At 48.4% G+C, this 18,636-nt stretch overlaps 1 protein-coding gene across 5 annotated transcripts in view; it reads left to right on the top strand.

Annotated features, from left to right (window-relative positions):
* Positions 1–18,636, top strand: part of C2CD2L (C2CD2 like) — a 51,094-nt gene that overhangs the window by 25,967 nt on the left and 6,491 nt on the right. The window contains exons 15-23 of one of the 5 annotated variants that reach the window (XM_076358589.1): positions 1,700–2,095; positions 2,681–2,819; positions 4,192–4,286; positions 4,667–4,840; positions 15,907–15,984; positions 16,131–16,223; positions 16,648–16,695; positions 17,066–17,115; positions 17,199–17,252. In XM_076358589.1, coding sequence (XP_076214704.1) covers positions 1,700–1,704 — 5 coding nt within the window. In that variant the 3' untranslated portion in view covers positions 1,705–2,095; positions 2,681–2,819; positions 4,192–4,286; ... (4 more) ...; positions 17,066–17,115; positions 17,199–17,252. Of the gene's footprint in view, positions 1–1,699; positions 2,096–2,680; positions 2,820–4,191; positions 4,287–4,666; positions 4,841–4,881; positions 5,880–6,509; positions 7,226–15,906; positions 15,985–16,130; positions 16,224–16,647; positions 16,696–17,065; positions 17,116–17,198; positions 17,253–18,636 lie in introns of those variants that run through there. The other 4 variants (XM_076358591.1, XM_076358590.1, XM_076358588.1 and 1 more) reach the window with 4 other exon arrangements.

Genomic DNA, 18,636 nt, shown 5'->3' with positions numbered 1-18,636 from the left:
TTTGCGGGGTCCGTGCGCCGCCCGTTCGGCCGCACGCGGTACAGCAAGCGGGACCCGGCGGCGTACGCACGGTGGTGCCGCGCCGCTCCCGGCTGTCCGCTGCTGGGCAAAGCGCGGCACTCCACGTAGACGCCCGCCCGCGTTCGGTTGAGCCGCCGCCTTCACTGCTGCCACCCCGTGTCCGGCAGGCGGTACTGCAGCTCTGGTGACGTGCCGGCCTCGCTGATGCCGCCTTGTGACCAAAATGGGGCACTGCGCCGGGGGCCTTGCTCACTGCTGCCGCCTGGTGGCCGAAGTGCGGTATTGCGACCCCGAGGCCGCGCACGCGCAGTGCTGCCGAGTGCTCACTGCTGCCGCCGTTTGACGAAGACCGGGTAGTGCGTTTCGCGTACGTGCGCGCGTGCGCAATAGGATTGCCTGCTCACTGCTGCCTCCGGTCGACCGACACGAGGTACTGCAGCTCAGTGTTCGCGCATGCGCACGTCCCGGGAGGGGCCACCGGCCCCTCCCGCGCGCCGTAGGCGGCCGGCGCATGCGCGGTGCCCCGAAGCAACGTGGCGGCTCGCCGGGAGCGCTTCCTTTCGTCGGCGGCAGGTGAGGGCCGGGACCACCGGTGTGGCGAGCGAGAGCCTTCGGCGGTCGCAGGCTCCGGGGTGTTTCCCGCCCGCCTGGGGGTGGTGGGACGGCGGGGCTCGGCACCGTGGTGCGCGGGAGCTGTTGGGAGCGGGCCAGGGCCTCGCCCGTACCCCATTCGGTTGTGAGAGTCCCGTTGGATACGGACTGCCGGGAGCCCCGGAGAAGGGCGGGGGCCCGTGGGACGGTTCCGGCCTAGGGTGAACAAAGATAAGCGTCGATAACGATTGGTCGTTCTTTTCGTCTCCTGGGGCGGCCCCGAGGACCGAGTTATCCGTTCCTCCCCTGGCGGTGTCGTCGACTGCATCCGGCTTAGGTTTGCTTGTGTCGTCCCTGGCTTGCCTTGTTATTGTAGCGTTACCGTAAGTCGGCAGATGATGAACTCTCTAAGACTCAATTTGGAGTTTTAGAAAGCAGGCATTCTTCATTGCGGCGCCGGGTGCAAGGTGGAATTTCCACAAATCAAGCGCACCTATGGCTAGATCACCGTTACATTTATACACAAGAATTACAAAGTAGTACACTCCCAGTTACAATGATTGGTTAGTGATTTGCATATACTTATAATAAATGTCTGCTATGTCGTTCTCTTCTGTTAGTACGCTTGCGCAGGGGAAAGGTCTTCACCTGGGCAAGGGTCTTCTTGACCTGCGAGTGTGTTTTTTAGTATTATAATGAAGGCAGTTCACTTCAGGTTACCTTAAAAGTAAGTTTTGTTGCCAAGTTAGCTAGATATTCATCTACCTTGTCAAGTTGTCAAATAACTCATCCCATATACAGTAAAGCCTAAGCGATCTGGTTACGGTCGAGAGAATTAAGACTAAGGCTAACATGGTCCAGTGAATAACACAGGAACCCATATATCACGCTAACATACAGACTAGTAACACAGCAACCCCTGCATAACGCTAACATAAAGACTACCTTCTTGAAATCAAGATGTTCTTATAGTTGATTATTTCACAACCAACACAAAATATAAAAAGATTCAATAAAACTTATGGTAATCTTCAACAGTAGCGGGGTGTGTGAAAAGGGAAAGGTCTAACGCTTGCTGGCTTTTTAGACTAGCTGCCGTGTCGGAAGTTGAAGACAATGGAAAAAAGGTGAACCAGCTGAAAAATGAAGCGAAATGGATCCGACTGGAAGCTGCCTCCGTCTGCAGAATAGAGAAACCCTGCCTCTTTGAGTGAGGAACGATCCCAATTAATAGTCCTCAGCAGACTGCATCGCTAACATATAATGCAGGGTCTGTATATGTATCCAAAGGTACAGTAGGTCCTCGTGCGTGAGTGAGAGACGCTATGTATCGATGAACCCTCACATTTAAAGAGCTGTAAGACACTAGCTGTACTCTTAGATGGATGACAGTCGAGTGACTGGAGCTGCAGAAGAGGAAGAGGGGAGAGAGAAACGTCCGAGTTGTACATTTCCTCAGGCGGCGCCAAGAGCAGGAGCTGAGGTGAGTCCCAGGCCCTTGGGCGTGCGTTCTGGGTTTTTTTTTTTGGGGGGTGGGGGGGGTGGTGTTTTTAAAAAAAGAGCACAATGTTCACTGCAGAGCTCTCTTGCTGCCTGACCTCTCCTTTTCCTTTCTGTCACTCCTCTTTCATGGCTGTAATTGTCATTTGGATAATTTTAGAAGAGCGGTTAAGTTACTTGCCTGTGTAAAAGTGCTGGTAATACCAGGAAGGTAAGCGCTCGAACCGGTAGCGAGTAACTTGGCTACAAATAGAATTTCTGAGGGAAGAACAACAATAGCAAGAAGCAAATAGCAAGTTACAAAAAAATTTGTGTGTGTCAAACACATCAAAGTTTTATTACCAAGTGTTGTTTGGCAATATGTTCCTGTTGTGGTTTAACCTCAGCCGGCAACTAAGCACCACACAGCTGCTCGGTGACTCCCTCCCAGTGGGATGGGGGAGAGAATCGGAAGGGTAAAAGTGAGAAAACTCATGGGTTGAGATAAAGACAGTTTAATAGGTAAAGCAAAAGCCGCGCACGCAAGCAAAGCAAAACAAGGAATTCATTCACTCCTTCCCATTGGCAGGCAGGTGTTCAGCCATCTCCAGGAAAGCACGGCTCCATCACGCGTAACGGTTACTTGGGAAGACAAACGCCATCGCTCCGAACGTCCCCCCCTTCCTTCTTCTTCCCCCAGCTTTATATGCTGAGCATGACGTCATATGGTATGGAATATCCCTTTGGCCAGTTGGGGTCAGCTGTCCCGGCTGTGCCCCCCTCTCAGCCCCCCGTGCACCTGCAGCCTTCTCAGTCGGTGGAGCACGGAAAGCTGAAAGGTCCTTGACTAGTGTAAGCACTGCCTAGCAACAACTAAAACATCGGTGTGTTATCAACGTTGTTCTCACCCTAAATCCAAAACACAGCACTGTACCAGCTACTAGGAAGGAAATTAACTCTATCCCTGCTGAAACCAGGACAGTTCCAAATGGCTATTTTTGGTAAACATAATTTTTCAGGAGATTCGGGGTTGTGTGTGGCAAAACATGTCCCTCTGTTTATGTGTCCTGCTACATAAATGTCCAGTGGCAGTGATACCGAAATACTAAGGAGACATACGGCTGTTGTTCCCTACTCTTAATATTGCCATAGTAATGCTGCGATATTTAGACCTGACAGATGGGTTTAGGAATGGAAGGAGAATGCCTGTTTTCTCTAAGGGCTGTGAATGCTGACCCTTTTCTCTGTCTGCTCCTTTCCTGTGCACGCGATGAAGCCGTTTTAGTTTTCTTCCTTGTTCCTGGTCTAAATATTTCTGAAGCTGTTGCTGCTGTGGGCTTGCGATTTGTGTTGCTACGTTTTTGTGGAGTTCTAGTTATGGATCGCTTCTACTGCAGTGAAGTGTCAAGATACGGTTTTCAGTTTAAAGCTTCAGAAACTACATTCACTGAAATCGGTGTAGGTGAAACTGATCTTGCACGTGCAGCTGCGCTCGCAGGGATGCTCAGCGGCTCCTCATCAAAACCGCAAGGTGCGGTGTGTGGACGTCCGCAGGGTTGTGCTCTGGGTCTGAGAGCGTTTGCTGTTGGAAGATGGAATAGAGCATGTGCCTGTTAAATCTAAGGACAGTCAAAAGCTGGGAGGGACCCTAAGCAGGTTTGGTGGCACAACTGCAATTTTAAAAGATCTTGACCGTTCGGAGAAACGGCCTGGAAAAAAATCATTCCTTTTTTGCAAGGAGGCAGTTCACAAGGACAGATGGGTTGCTGTACTCTTTAACAAAAATATTCAACTTGGGCCGTATAGGGTGAGGAAATCTTGGCTATACATAGGCTTGAGAAAATGTACGTAGGTATCGGCATCTGTCACCTGCGTGAAAGTTTTTCTAGTGAAACTAAAGCTGCCAATGAGTCAAAAAAAGGCACGCTTTTGTGTCTAAAAAATGCAAAAGCTCTAGTGGCCTGTATCAACAACCGTGCCAAAGACGATGCAAAACACATTTTCCTCCACTCGGTTGTAGTCTTCGCAAACCTTCACAAAAAAAGAAAGCTTTAGATTCCTACCCAGCCTTACGCTAAAGGGTTTTTTTCCTCTCGGCAGAGTGTCAACTGCCACCGTGTCACCGCGGTCGCTCTTTCTTCTGCCATGAAAGTACAAGACGGATGGAAGGATCTATAGCGGTCTGCAAGTACAAGGTACGTCTACGATGCGTGTCTGCGTTTTTCCTAAGGTGCTTGTAGTATGGACTTTAAAGTTAACATTAAGAATGTGCCAACTCTCCTTCTGTAGTTTTTCTATGAAATATTCTAACACAAATAGTAAAAATAAAATAAGGTCTGTTCTGGAGCACGTTACGCCTATGCAAAGCTTACTTCTCTCCGTTTATTTTCTCTTCCTGAAAGCATAATCTTCTGTTTCTGTGCACTTACTATTAGATGATACTGTGAAACTGATTTTGTACTACAAGAGGCAAGAAACTGTTCGTAAGAGTTCAGATGCTCAGAAGAAACAGACTTTGTTTTCGTGATAAAAGCTTTATGCTTTTTGTCAATAAGTTTTTAAAATATCTTTATAGTAGTACTCAGAAACCTTGCTGAGATACTAGCGTCTGTACCAAAAGCAATCAAGGTCAAAGAAGAGACATGGACAAAACGGGACGAATCGTCGGCGCTTCCGCGTGTTTTCCAGGCTTTCCCAAGAAGCATTAGCAGCCTTGTAACTAGTGACGGCGAGTCCTGATGCATTTTTGGTGAGTTATTGCTTCAATAATGTCCTTTTTTCTTAACCTAGAGTGTGTAATTTTTGACTTCCGTTGGAACGAGATTTTCCAGAACGGAAATCTTTCTCATTCAAAGAAGTTGCATTTTACGAACTTCCCATCAGAGCGGCTCTTCAGAGATGAGGTATTTGGCAGTAGAAGTCATCAGCAACAAGGCTTTTCACTTAAAAAAAAAAAAAAAAGAAAAAAAAAAAAAGAAAAAGGAAAAAAAAAAAGAAAAAGTCAATTTCCTTCCAAAGACCCAGGCACAGCACGTCTTCCAAAAGCTGATGGCATCGCTGGTCTTTGGTTCTCAGTTGTAACGGTCGGGATATCGTAAGAACCTGTTCCTCTGCATGCTTCAGAACAGCCAAAAGCGTTAGCAAATCTGCCAGTCCTTTTTGGTAGCCTGATGTCTTGCAGCACTGGGGATTTGATTTCCCCCCCCCCCCCCCAAAAAAAAAAGTAAAACCGTAGGGGGGATCTCTTACCTCACTGATTTTTCTATCATAAATGCAACTTTAAAAAGAAGTTAAAATTGTATAATTTACAAACTGACTCCATCTGGCTCCATGTCCCTATTTTTAAACCCCTCTCTCTCTGCCCTGTATTCTAGTTATGTCTTCTTTCTTAGATTCTCTCGTTGCAGGTCCCCGTCCCTACGTTTAATCTCTTCCCGCTCTGTCCCATAGCCCATTTTTGTCTTTATCGTTCTCTCCCTGTCGCTATTCTTTCATTCCTCTGTCTCTCCCCTTCAGCTCATCGAGTTTTTTTGGTATTTCTCAGTTTATCTCCGTCCACCTCGCTGTCCCCTGTTTTAATTCCTCCCTCTCTGCCCTGTGGCCTATCGCTATTCTTTGTTTTTCTCCATCTCTCTCAGTCTGGTTCCGTGTCCCTTCCTCCTCTCCGGCCTGTAGCCCGTCGCTATTTTCCCCCCCTCTGCCTCTCTCCGTGGCTCCCTTTCCCTATTTTTCAATCCCCCCGCCTCTGCCCTGTAGCCGGTCGCTGTTGTATTGGATTTACCTGGCAAGGTTTTGTTAGCTGGGGCGGGGGGGCAGGGGCTGCAGGGGTGGGGTCTGTGAGAAGACACCAGGAGTTGCTCCCATGTCGGGCACAGCCAGTTCCAGCTCCGAGACGGATCTGCTTCTGGTCAGAGCAGCCATCAGCAACGCTGGTAGCACCTTGTCGTGGTTTAACCTTAGTCGGCAACTGAGCACCACGCAGCCGCTCGCTCAGTCTGCCCCCCGCAATGGGATGAGGGAGAGAATTGGAAGAGCACAAGTGAGAAAAACTCGTGGGTTGAGATAAAAACAGTTTAATAATTGAAATAAAATGATAATATAATAATAATAATACACAAAGCAAGTGATGCACAGTAGAATTGCTCACCACCCGCCGACTGATGCCCAGCCAGTCCCCGAGCAGCGGCCCCCGGCCAGCTTTCCCCAGTTTATGTACTGAGCATGATGTCACATGGTATGGAATGTTTCTTTGGCCAGTTTGGCTGTGCCCCCCTCCCAGCTTCTTGTGCACCTGCAGCCTTCTCAGTCGGTAGAGCATGGGAAACTAAAAAGTCTTTGGCTAGTGTAAGCATTACCTAGCAACAACTAAAACAGTGATGGGTTATCAACTTTGTTCTCCTCCTAAATCCAAAACACAGCACTGTACCAGCTACTAGGAAGGAAATTAACTCTATCCCTGCCAAAACCAGGACACGCCTCTGTGATGACATATTTAAGAAGGGATAAAAAATGCTGTGCCGAAGCTGCGATAGAGAGAATGTGCGTGTGAAACAGCCCTGCAGACACCAGGGTCGGGGGAGGAGGTGCTCCAGGCACCGGAGCAGAGATTCCCCTGCAGCCCGTGGCGATGCAGGTCATCCCCCTGCAGGTCGTCCCCCTGCAGCCCACGGAGGTCCACGGTGGAGCAGACGTGCACCTGCAGCCCACGCAGGACCCCATGCCGGAGCAGGTGGATGCGCCTGAAGGAAGCGGAGAACCTATGGACAGCCTGTGCTGGAGCAGGTTTTCTGGTGGATGCGCCTGAAGGAAGCGGACAACCTATGGACAGCCTGTGCTGGAGCAGGTTTTCTGGCAGCACCTGTGGCCCCATGGAGAGGAGCCCACACTGGAGCAGAAGAGTGTGAGGAGGAAGGAGCAGCAGAGACAACGCGTGATGAACTGACCGCAATCCCTGCTCCCTGTGGTGCTCGGGAGGAGGAGGTGGAGGTCAGGAGTGAAAATGAGCCCAGGAAAAAAGAGAGGGGTGGGGGGGGGAAGGTGTTTTTCCAATTTTTTTCCTTATTTCTCATTATTCTACTCTCATTTTGAATGACAATAAATTAACAGGAGCAGGAATTGGTGAGCGATGTCTTTGTCCTTATCTTGAACCGCAAGCTTTTTTGTTGTGTTTTCTCCCTCTGTCTTGTTGAGGAGGGGGAGCGATAGAGCTGCTTGGCGGGTACCTGGCTGCCAGCCAGGGTCAACCCACCACAGTTTCCTTCCATCAGGCTCCCTGTCCCTATTTTTTTTTATTCTTGCCTGTGTTTCTTGTACCCCATTGCTTTTGAAGCTTTCTTTCTACCTCTCCATCCCTGTTTTTTTAATTCTCACATGTGTTTCTCGAACCCAGTCGCTTTTTAAAGTTTCTTACTACCTTTCCCTCTCTCTGTCTCCCTGACCTAATTTTAATTTCTTGCCGGTGTTTCTTGTACCCCGTCGCTTTTCAAATTTTCTTCCTACGTCTCCCTCTGTGCGGCTCCATGTACCTATCTTTTAATTCTTGTATAAGATGCTTGTATCCTGTCGCTTTCAAAATTTTCTTTCTACGTCTCCCTCTATCCATCTCCTTGTCTATGGTTATTTATTCTTCCCTCTCTGTCCTGTACCCCGTCACTTTATACATTTTCTTTCTACATCTCCCTCTTTCTATCTCCCTGTCCCTATTTATTAGTTCCTGCCTATGTTTCTTGTACTCTGTCGCTTTTCAAAATCTTCTTTCTACCTCTACCCGGCTCCCTGTGTCTATTTTTTATTTCTCGCCTATGTTTCTTTTCTCCTATCGCTTTAGAATTTTTCCCCATCTCTTGTCTTGTCTGTATCTTCTTGTCCTGCTGGTCCCTTACGCCTCTCTCCCCCGCTTCCCGTCTCTCTCATTCCTCCATCTCTCTCTCCCCGTGTTTTCCCTGCAATCTCTCTGCTCTCCTCTCTCTACACTGTTTTCCTGCTCCCCATCCCTCTCTTGTTCACAGCATCCCATTTTCTGGGTCCCTGTCCCGCACCTCTTCTCTATGTCCCTCTGTCCTTCCTCCTGCTTTTCTCTTCCCTTGTCTCCCTCTGTCCTGCTGCATTTGGGCGCTGAGCCTTGTAGCCAATTTACAGCCAGGATTTCTTACGTGCATTAATGAATAAACTTTTCTGCTGCCCCTGGATGTATTTGCAGCCCCTGGGTGCAGAGCTCGTTCCTGCGGACGGGTGCAGGGGAGGGGGTGATGGCCCCCTGTTCCCAATGGGCTCCAGCTGTGGGCTGGGGCAGCCCAGGTGGGACCCGTGAGGGGAGGATGGGGCTGTACCAAGGGTTTAAAAAGGCTGCAGGTGGGGATGGGCCAGGGCAGCCCCAGGTGCAGCCCGAGAGGCTGAGGATGGGGCTGGCCCTGCTGTGTCAAGGGGCTCTATATGAGGAGCTGGCTGAGGAGTGAAACTGAGGAGCTTCCACAGGCAGCTGCCTGCAGCAAGGAACGGTAGGTTCCCACAGCGAGGAAGGATCCCTCCCGGTCGTCCTTGACAGAGCACACCTCCAGCACGTGGTGCTGGGAGCTCGGTGCCTCCGTTGGCCGCACGTGTGAGCCACCGTGCATCCGGGAAGCCTCGTGGGAGATGAGCGTCGAGGCACCCGCCGCCACCTTCTCCTGGGTGGGCGAGGGTCAGGCAGCCGGCACTGCGGAGGAGGAAGGGGCAGAGAGAGAAGCCTCAGGGCCGTGTAGGTCTCCTGCCGGTGCCAGGAGCTGTGGTGAGTCACGTGTGCCCTCGCGTGTGTCATGTCCCGGCCCATCCCTGCCATGCTTCTCTGGATCTCTGCCTGCCTTCTTGCCTGTCCCTGCCTCCATCTCCCTTTTGGGCTGTCTGGCTCCCCGAAGCTTTTTGCTCTTCTGCTAGCACTGCCCTGTACACCGTCACCTTCTAAGTTTCCTTTCTATGCCTCTCCCTTTCTGGCTCCCCACCCGCTATCATTTCATTTTTCCCACACTGCCTTCTTCCCCGTTGCTTGTGAAAATTGCATTTCCAGGGCTCCCTCTATCCAGCCGCCTGTCTCTGCTTTCAGTGACTCCCTCTGCTCTGCACCCCGTCACTCTTCCCGTGTCCTTTCCCTGTGGCTGTCCATCCAGCTCCCTCTCCTGATATTTCACTTCTGACCCTTGTGACCGGTACCCCGTTGCTTTCTCAATTTTCTCCCTATGTCTCCATTTATCCAGTTCCCTCTCTGTGTTGTTTATTTCTTCCTGCCTGTCCTCTACTTCATCGCTTTTTAAGTTCTGTTTCTGTGACTTCATTTATTTAGTTTGCCGGCCCTATATTTTATGTTTTTCCTCTCTGTTCTTATTAATCCCTTCGCTTTTTAAATTTTCTTTCTATGTCTCCGTTTTAGCTCACCACCACTACTTTTTAATTTTTTTCCTTATTTCCCTAAACCCCGGTACTTTTAAAATTCTCCATCTGCTTTTATTCCGTTCAATGTCTTTAATTTTTAATTATTTATTGTCTTTCCTTAGTGCAGTCCTTTTAAAATTTTCTTTCTATGTCTCCGTTTTAGTTTGCTGTCCCTATTTCATATTTTTCCCTTTATTTCCCTAATGCCTATTGCTTTTCAAATGTTCTTTCTATGCCTACTTTTTTTCCCTTTGCTGTTTTCTTAAAATTATTTCTTGTCTTTCCTTAGCGCTGTCGCTTTTTACATTTTTTCTATGACTCCGTTTTAGTTTGCCATCGCTACTTTTTAATTTTTTCCTTAATTCCTTAATCCTATTTGCTTCTAAAATTTTCTGTCTACTTTTATTCTATTCACTGTCTTTGTTTTTTAATTATCTCTTGCCTTTCTTTAGCGCCCTCGCTTTTTGAATTTTATTTCTACATCTCTGGTTTAGTTCGCTGTCCCTATTTTCAATGTTTTCCATTTATTTCCCTAATCCCCGTTGCTTTTTTATATTTTTTACCTTTACCCCGCTGACTGTCTTTAATTTTCTCTCTTTTCTTTTAATTATTTCTCTCCTTTCCTTAGCGCCGTCGCTTTTTAGATTTTCTTTCTACGTCTCCGTTTTAGTTCTCCGTCTCTATCTGTAAATTTTTTCCTTACTTCCTTAATCTATCTCTCCCCCTCCCTCCCTTTCTCCCGTTTGCTGTTTTTATTTCTCCACTATTTCTTGTCTTGCCTTAGCGCTCTCACTTTTAAAATTTTCTTTCTATGGCTGTGTTTTCATTTGCTACCGATATTGTTTAATTGTTTCCTCTCTTAATCCCTTGGCTTTTAAAATGTTGCTTCTATGTCTACTTTCATCTAGTTTGCCATCTCTATTTTTAGTTCTTTCCCGTCTGTCCTGTACCTCATCCCTTTTTATATTTTCCTTCTACGCCTACTTTTGTCAAGCTCCCTATCCCTATCTTTGATTTGTTTCCTGCCTGTCGTGTACCCTGTCGCTTTAAAAATTTACTTTGTATGCCTCCATTTATTTAGTTTGTTGTCGCTATTCTTAAATTTTTTCTTTACTTCTCCTAGTCCTTGTCGCTTTTAAAACGTTCTATGTCTACTTTTATCCCCTTTGATGTCTCTAGTTTTGAATTATTTCTTGTCCTTCCTTAGTGCCGCCTTTTAAAAAATTTTCTTTCTACGTATCTGTTCTAGTTTGCTGTCCCAATTTTTTAATCTCTTCATCTTTGAATCCCTTGGCTTTTAAAATATTTTAACGTCTATTTTTATTTAGTTTTCTGTCTATTTTTTAATCGTTTCCTCTCTTAATCCCCATCACTTTTAAAATTTACTTTCTATGTTTGTTTTAGTTTGCTGTCCTTATTTTAATTTTTTCCTTTATTTCCCTAATACCTGTTGCTTTTGATATTTTCTGCGTCTCCTTTTATCCAGATCACTGTCTGTATTTTAATTTTGTTCTTGTCTGTCCCTTATACCTTTGCTTGTTAAATTTTCTATGTCTGCATTTTAGTTTGTCATCCTTAGTTTTCAGTTTTTTTCCTTTATTTTCTTAATCCTTTTTTTAAATGCCCTTTCTTTGTCTACTTTTATCCCATTCACTGCCTTTATTTTTAATCGTTTCTTGTCTTTCCTTAGTGCCGTCACTTTTAAATTTTTTTTTCCTATGTCTACTTTTATCAAGCTCTCTGTTTTTTAATTTTTTCTTGTCCGTCGTGTACCCTGTTGGGTTTTAAATTTACTTTATATGTCTCTGTTTTAGTTCGTTGTCCCTATTTTTTAATTTTTTCCTTTATTTCCTTAATCTTGTCATTTTTTCTTCCCCCCCCGTCTGCTTTTATCTAGTTCCCATCCCTGTTTTTTAATTCTTTCTTGTCTGTTGGGTACTCTCTCAATTTTTCAATTTTCTTTCTATGTCTCCATTTATTTAGTTTGTTGTTCGTGTATTTTAATTTTTTCCTCCTTTAATGCCTTTGTTTTCCAATTTTTTTCTATGTCTACTTTTGTCTAGTTTTCTATCCCTATTTTTTAATTTTTTTCTCCTCTGCCTTGTGCCCTTTTGTTTTTTAAATTTTCTTTCTATGTCTACTTTTATCCAGCTGTCCATCCCTATTTTTTAATTCTTTCTTGTTTGTCACATAACGTGTCGCTTTTTAAATTTTCTTTGTGGTTTGGGCTTTTTTTCCCCTCTTCTCTCGGTTCATCCTGAGGCTTTAGAGGGTCTCCTCGGCACGCTTTTATCTCTGGAGCGTAATTTGTACCCCTCTCGGTTTGTCAGAACATCTCCTCGGGTCACTCCTCTTCCTCAGAGCGGTCTTTTTGTCCTCGCCTCCATCTCGCTCGCCTCCAATGGGTCAGCGTCTCCTTCGCGACGTCTGTACTCTGTTCAAATCCCCCCCCCCCGCCCCCGAGTACCTTTGTGCCCTCGAGCCGCCTTCTATCTCTCCCGCCGCCCCCTCAGCACCCCTCTATTTCTGTCACGATGCTTCCTGCGAGCGTCCTTGTGTTCCATGGCCATCCTTTAGTTCTGCAGCAGGATTTGTATCCTTCTTATTCAGTGACACCTCTTCCTCAGGCTTTCCTTTTGCCCCAGAGCGCTCTTCCCTTCCCTCTGCCGTGTCGGATGCCTCATCCGGTCCCCTGAGGCCATCTGTACTCTGTTCAAATCCCCTCCCGAATACCTCATTGCAGCAGCAATCCTTTGTTTGTCTCTATGGCCGCATTACACCCCCCACCCCCACCCCCCCGCCCCCCAACCCCCCACCCCCCCCGCGCCCTCTCACGTGACAGCTTCCTGTCACGACGCCTCCCGAGACTGTCCTCGTGCTCCACGGCACTCTTTGAGCTCTGCAGCCCTCTTTGCATCTCTCTTATTCAGACAGAACCCTTCCTCAGACTTTCTCTGTGCCCCAGAGCTCTCTTACCTTACTTACTGCCATCTAGGATGTCTCATAGGGTCGCTCATCCCCTGAGGGCGTCTGTACGTCATCGGGGGCACACCTTCTTGAGTTTTGCATTGTGTCCCAGAGCAGCCTTCTGTCTCTCTTTCACTCTCAGCACCCTTCTTCTCCCGTCATCGTGCCTACCGAGGCCGTCCTCCTGCCCCACAGCCCTCTTTTGGCTCTGTAGCGTGCTTTGCGCCCTTCTCGCTCCCCGAGAACCTTTCCTAATGCCGTCTTTCATCTCCAGAACGCTCGTGTTGTCCTCTATGCTAGCTAGGATACCTGCAGTCCCCGGTCCCTTGAGGACATCTGTAGTCCGTTCAAATCCCCTCTAGACTTCTTCATCGTGTCCTCGAGCCTTCTTTTCTCTGTCTCTGTCAGAACCCCTCCGCTACTGTCACGATGCCTCCTGAGGTCTCAGATGTTCCCCACGGCACGCTTTTAGCTCCGTAAGCCCCCTTTGGACTTATTTTGTTGCAATCGCACCTCTCCCAAGATCTCCGTTCCCAAAAAAGAGCATGCTTTTTCTGCTCTGTGCGATCTGGGATGCCGCCTGAGACCTTCCTTGTGCTCCACAGCATTTTGGTAGCACTTTACTTCCCTTTTGATCTCTCTTATCCCTCTGAGCCTTTTGTGACCCCTCTGCTCCCAGTCACCATGCCTTCCGAGACCTTCTTTGTGCCCCGCAGCCCTGTTTTAGCTCTGTAGCGGACTTTGATCTTCTCTCATTACCTCCGAACCCTGTCCTCAGGTTGGTTTGTGCCTCAGAGCGCTCTTATCGTCCTGTCTGCCATCTAGGGTGCCTCCATTTGGTCCCCGGTCTCCTGAGGACATCTGTACTCTGTTCAGATCCCCTCCAGACTTCCTCCTTGTGTCCTTGAGCCTTCTTTGGTGTCTTTGGCCCATTCAGGTTGCCTCTAATGGTGTCGCGATGCCTTTGACGTTGCCCTTAGCGCACTTCTAGCTTTGTAGCAGACCTCGCACCCGTCTCGTTCCCTCAGAAGACTTTTTGAGTCTATTATCTGTGACTTGGCCCAGTTATTTGGTCCTCTCTTCCGTCTAGCCGTGCCTCTGTTTGTTTCCCGGCCCTCTGATGACACGTTTTCTCGGTTCAGATCCCCTCTGGATTTAATCGTCGTGTCCCCGGTCCTTTTTCTGTCTCTCTGGCTCCCTCGGGACACTTTCTCCCAGTCACGGTGCCTCCCGAGACCTTCCTTGTGCTCCACATCCATCTTGTAGCACTTTAGGTGAGGCCAGCTTTGAGCCGTAGAGCACTCATTTGTTCCTCTGCGCTATCTAGGATTCCTGCGTTCAGTCTCTGCCCACCCAAGACCATCTGTACTCCGCTCAGATGATCCCCCCAGTTCCTCCGTGTCGTCCCCAAGCCTTCTTTGTCCGTCAGCACCCCTCTCCTCACAGTCACGACGCTTCCTGAGACCTTCCTCGTTCTCCACAGCACCTTGTAGCACTTCATCTCCCTTTCCGCCTTTCTTGTTCTGTGAGAGCCTCCCATCTTTCTTTGCTATGCAGCGCTCCTTTATCTTCCTCTCTGCCATCGAGGGTGTCTGTAGTTTGCCTAGATGCCCTCCTGAGACTCCAAGGCCCTCGCTGTGTCTCCGAGCCTTCTTTTCTTGTCCTGCCCCCTCCTAATTCCTCTACTCTCTCTAACGATGTCTTCTGAGTCCTTTCTTGTACCTGACAGCACTCTTGTAGCACTTTAGCTCCCTTTGTGGGTTTTCTTGGTTTTGTTTTTTTTTTTTTTCCACTTCAGAGCGCTCTTGTCTTACTCTTTGCCGTTTAGGATGCCTTCATTCAGCCCCCAGCCCCCTGACAACATCTGTACTTTGTTGAAATCCCTTCAGAGTTCCTCATTGTTATCTGTAAGGCTTCTTTGGTCTCTCGAGCCCCCTTGGGACTCCTCCGCTCCCTGTTGCCGAGCTCTCGTGAGACATCCCCTATGCCCCGGAGCCGCGTTCTAGCTCTGGAGGGCACTTTGCACCCCTCTTTTCCCCTCAGAACCCTTCCTGAGTCCGCATCTGTTACCCCGGTCAGTCTTTCTGTCCTCTCACCTGTTCGGTGCACCTCCGTTTGGTCCCCTGAGGACATCTGTACTTTGTTCCACTCTCTTTTGAGCTCATTGCATCCCCGACGCTCCTTTGGTCTCTCCAGCCCCTCCGGGACCTCTGTAATCCCTGTGATGACGCCTCTTGTTCTGTCAGAACCTTTGCCAAAGCCACCTTTGTGCTCCACAGCAGTCTGTTTTCTGTCTTATAGTGTTTCTATCTGGTACCCAAAGATGTTTATCGTCAGCTCAGATCTTCTCTTGAGTTTTTCAGAGAAAGCGATAGCCTTCATCTATTTTTATTGACGCAGCTCCTGGGGTGTTTTTTGTTGCGTTTTGCAATTCACTTTTGTTCTAGCTACTTAGGTGTTAATTAGGCTGCTTCGTACAGCTTCTGATACATTTCTTGTATTTCCATGGGGTTTTTCTGCTTTCTGTCCTTTAGGACTCATCTAGTTCTGTTAAGGGAGTCAGTCGGAGAGGCTGCCGAGGTGACTCTGAATTGCCGGTCACTTACAGTAAATAGTTTACTTGGCAACCAGAGATATTTTTAAGAAGGGATTCTTAGGGGATCTAATTCTGCTTTGTCATTCAGTCGTATCCAGAACGTAGTTCTGGTAGAAGTTAGGTAGCGCACGTGGTCTTGCTAGAAATGAAGCGTAACCCCGTAGCATTTTGGGTTTTTTATAGGAACCTAAAGCACGTAATTTTTGATAATAATGTTGTTATTGCATTGAATGAGCTAGTTTCCTACATAGTTTAGTATGACATCTATCTTTTTCTATCTACGCCCCAGAAAAATTAAGTTTAATTCCCTACCCGGTCGCGTCGCTGATGCAATAGATGTCATTGTAGTAAGACAGCAGGTATCATCGTTTCCAGTAAGGGTCGCTTTCTCTGGTCTGCGCTTTGCACGTTGTAAACTTAAGGCAGATGAGAGGAGCTGCTGCTCCTCTGGCCGCCTTTATGCCTTCGGGTGGTTGGTCCCTCCCCTTTCCCAGGGGGTTGTGGGAAGGGTGGTGGGTGGGTCCCGGGGTATATGAGCCACAGCCTCTGGTCACGGAGCTCATTCTGCTCTTGGGCTTCTCTGGTGTCAGTGCTCTACTGTTCCTTTGCTCAATTGCAGCTTTTGAGCTGGTTAAGGTAATTAGGTAGGTGTGTTCTGATATTTAAAGAAGCACAGGTGTCTGAGGTAAGAGCTTCAGTGGTAGCTGAGGTTAAGCAGGTTATATAGTGGGCAGTACACTCATATGGTTTGGGGTTGTTTTTTTTTTTCTGGTCAGTAATTTTGTATTGAGTGTTTGGGAGTAGTAAGATGGTTTGATAGTATGCATTATTTTTCTTTTTTATTCTAGGTGCGTTGCCTTTTTCTGGAATTCCTGACTTTATTGAAGATGGAACCTTATCTTCTTACCAGTTTTGCTATATACTCTGTAAGTTGCTGTTATAATCTGTCTTAATAGGACTGATGGTGAGATTATCTAGCAGGGCTTAAGGTGAGCATCTTATGTGCATCCGCATATGGAGCTTTAGTATTACTCAAGAAAGCGGCCGGTATGTAAGGCGTAGTGTCTTTCAGGGTATGGGACAGCTCATCGTCTTTTCCGATTGCCCACAGAGTACCATGTTGTCTCTGGAGCCTTTGCAGCTTGCAGCAGGCCCCTTGTAGATTGTAAGTATCAGGACTTCACGTATCTTGCGGGTCTGTAGCAGAGCCCAGAGTCTGTGGGAAGACACAAGATAGGAGGTGCCCGCAGAAGTAGGGCGTGGCTCAGAAGAGCAGCTCCCTAGGAGCGGCTGATGCAGGGGGGTCAGGGGTTGCGAATACAGGGAAGGAGCTGTCAGGAAGGAGTGGGATTCCTTCCCTGACGGTTCAGGAGAAGAGAAGGGATTTTGAAAGTTTTGGGGACTGGGAGATGGTCGGGAAAGGGAGGAGAGTTCATCAGCCTTTCTTAGACTCATTTTGCAGTTGGTTTTGGGTGTCAATGAGATCTGTTCTGTTTTAGTCTCTCTGCAGCTGAGGGAAGGTACGACAAAGTCACTAGAGACACAGCATAAACCATCCAGGTCTCCGCATTTTTTTTTTTACTTTGAAGGTGCAAAGCAAGGAGCGACTTAGGATATGGATACCGGAGCTGGCTCAGGTAAGGTGAGCGGTGGGCTGAAGTAGCAGTTATTTTTTCAGGTGTCGCAATTGCTGGTGAGGTTATAAGCAACCCTTGTTGTTTGTGTCTTATGGGTGGTACGCAAGCCTCTACGTGGCAACCCAAAGTGTTGGAGGCCGGGCTGTCAAGGTAAAGGAGTGTGATATGGGGATCGGTGCACACAGGCTGCAGTTTCGGGCAATATCTCAGCATGTGCCTTCTTGCTTGGGTTTTTGCGGGTGCTGCACGCAGGCTCGGAGGGGCGATGCTGTGTGCCCGTGAGCGGTCCGAGAAGGTGAGCAGGCTGCGGGCCGGGTTGATGTCTGATAGCAAGTTATTATGCGGCAACTCAGTGAAGCGTTTCTCACAGGTTTTGCAGGGTCTGTGCGGGCTGACCCTGGAATTGGATGAGCGTTTGAGGTGAGCTGGGTAGGAGAGAGTGGGAGCACGGGGCTGGTGATTTCTTGTAAGCGCAATGGTAATTTTGTCTCTCGGTATCCTAGCAGCCACAAGTGATGATGGCTGCAGTGTCCGACTCTGTAATCAGCACAGAGCAGGTGAGCGGAACGCCATGGCGTGTCTGAGGTGGGGGGTGTTGTGCGTAAGGTCTGTGTTGACCGATGTGATGCTGACTGATGGCACTGGTGGGTGGGTGTGTGTAGGAGTGGTTTCTATGTGGGTGTTTTGGGTGGGGTGTTGGTTTTTTTTCAGATGATGAAGAAGCACCTGGTGACTGCAGGATTAATCTAGTGGGCTGATTGTGGTCATTCTTGTCAAGGATGGATGGGTTCAGACTCCTGGCCCTCTGAAAGCTAAGTTGAGGCAGCGATGCCGGAGTCGGGCAGGGGGAGGGAGGGAACAAGGTTGGCAATTGTATGAAGGGGTTTCAATGATAACGTAGGGGAGAGGGCTGTCCAGGAAAGGTACCCTTTGGGTAGGTAAAGGGAGCGGGTTTGTCTTCAGCATGATGCTAGCGTGGGCAGGGCAGTTCCAGCCTGTGTCTGTTGTTGTGTAGTTTGTGTGGTCTGTCTTTTGTCTCTTAGACCTTCCTCGGGTCTCGAAGTGCTCTTGGCGCTCAAGGAGCTCGGCATGCCCCTTGGGTGCCATCCCTAGGGTCTCGAGTGCCTGTACTCATCGGCATAGTGCCAATCGGGTGCCGCTTTTCTTGCGTTACAAGCTTAAAGCAGGGATCGGTCTCATGTCTTGGAAGTTTCTGGAAGGTCCTCTCTTGCAGCATCGTTCCCAGCTGCGTGAGCAGCTCTTCCCTCCAGCCATCCATTTTCATGGACTGGGACTTCTTCCCTGCATCCTCATATTCCTAGGTCTTGATGCCAGCCTTCTTGCGCATACGTGTTCTCGGTTTTGAGAGTAACTTCTTGTCACGGGCCGTGACAAATTCTTCTCTTCTTGTGGGGTTGCCACAGAGCCTCCTCATGTCACCGTCACGGTCTCGTAGGTGGTCTTGCCGGACAGCATCTTCCATCTAGCTGTCATTCTTCTTGCCGAGAGTTTTCTCTCCTCTGAGGCACATTGTTTGTAGTGTTCTGTGTACTGTCAGTGTGTGTCTGTGTGTGTGTCTTGGCTTGGAGCTGCCCTGCCCGGGGGTGTGGAGTCAGGGGTAGGTGCAATAGCAATAAGAGTCTATGGCTAATACGTTGATATGCCTAGATGGCTGAGGCAAAGGGTGCATGGGCCTCTCGGATCCAGCAGCCATCAGCGGGTTGTGCGGAGAGCTGTTTCAGCAGTGTCTTATAGGGATGAGCAGAGCCACGTGGGAGGGGCTGTTGAGGGGTAGTGAGGCAGAGTGCATCTCAAATGTGTTAAGGCTTCTTTGTGTGGGGTTTAAAGGTCGTGGGTTTTCTTTTAACGGCAGGCTGTAGTTGGACTCCAGAGGGTATTCCTAAATGGGAACAAGAACTGTTAAGCAATCCAGGTGACTCA

This window comes from Aptenodytes patagonicus, chromosome 23 (assembly GCF_965638725.1).
Source record: "Aptenodytes patagonicus chromosome 23, bAptPat1.pri.cur, whole genome shotgun sequence".
Classification (NCBI taxonomy): domain Eukaryota; kingdom Metazoa; phylum Chordata; class Aves; order Sphenisciformes; family Spheniscidae; genus Aptenodytes; species Aptenodytes patagonicus.
This window is presented reverse-complemented; position numbering and strand designations above follow the sequence as displayed.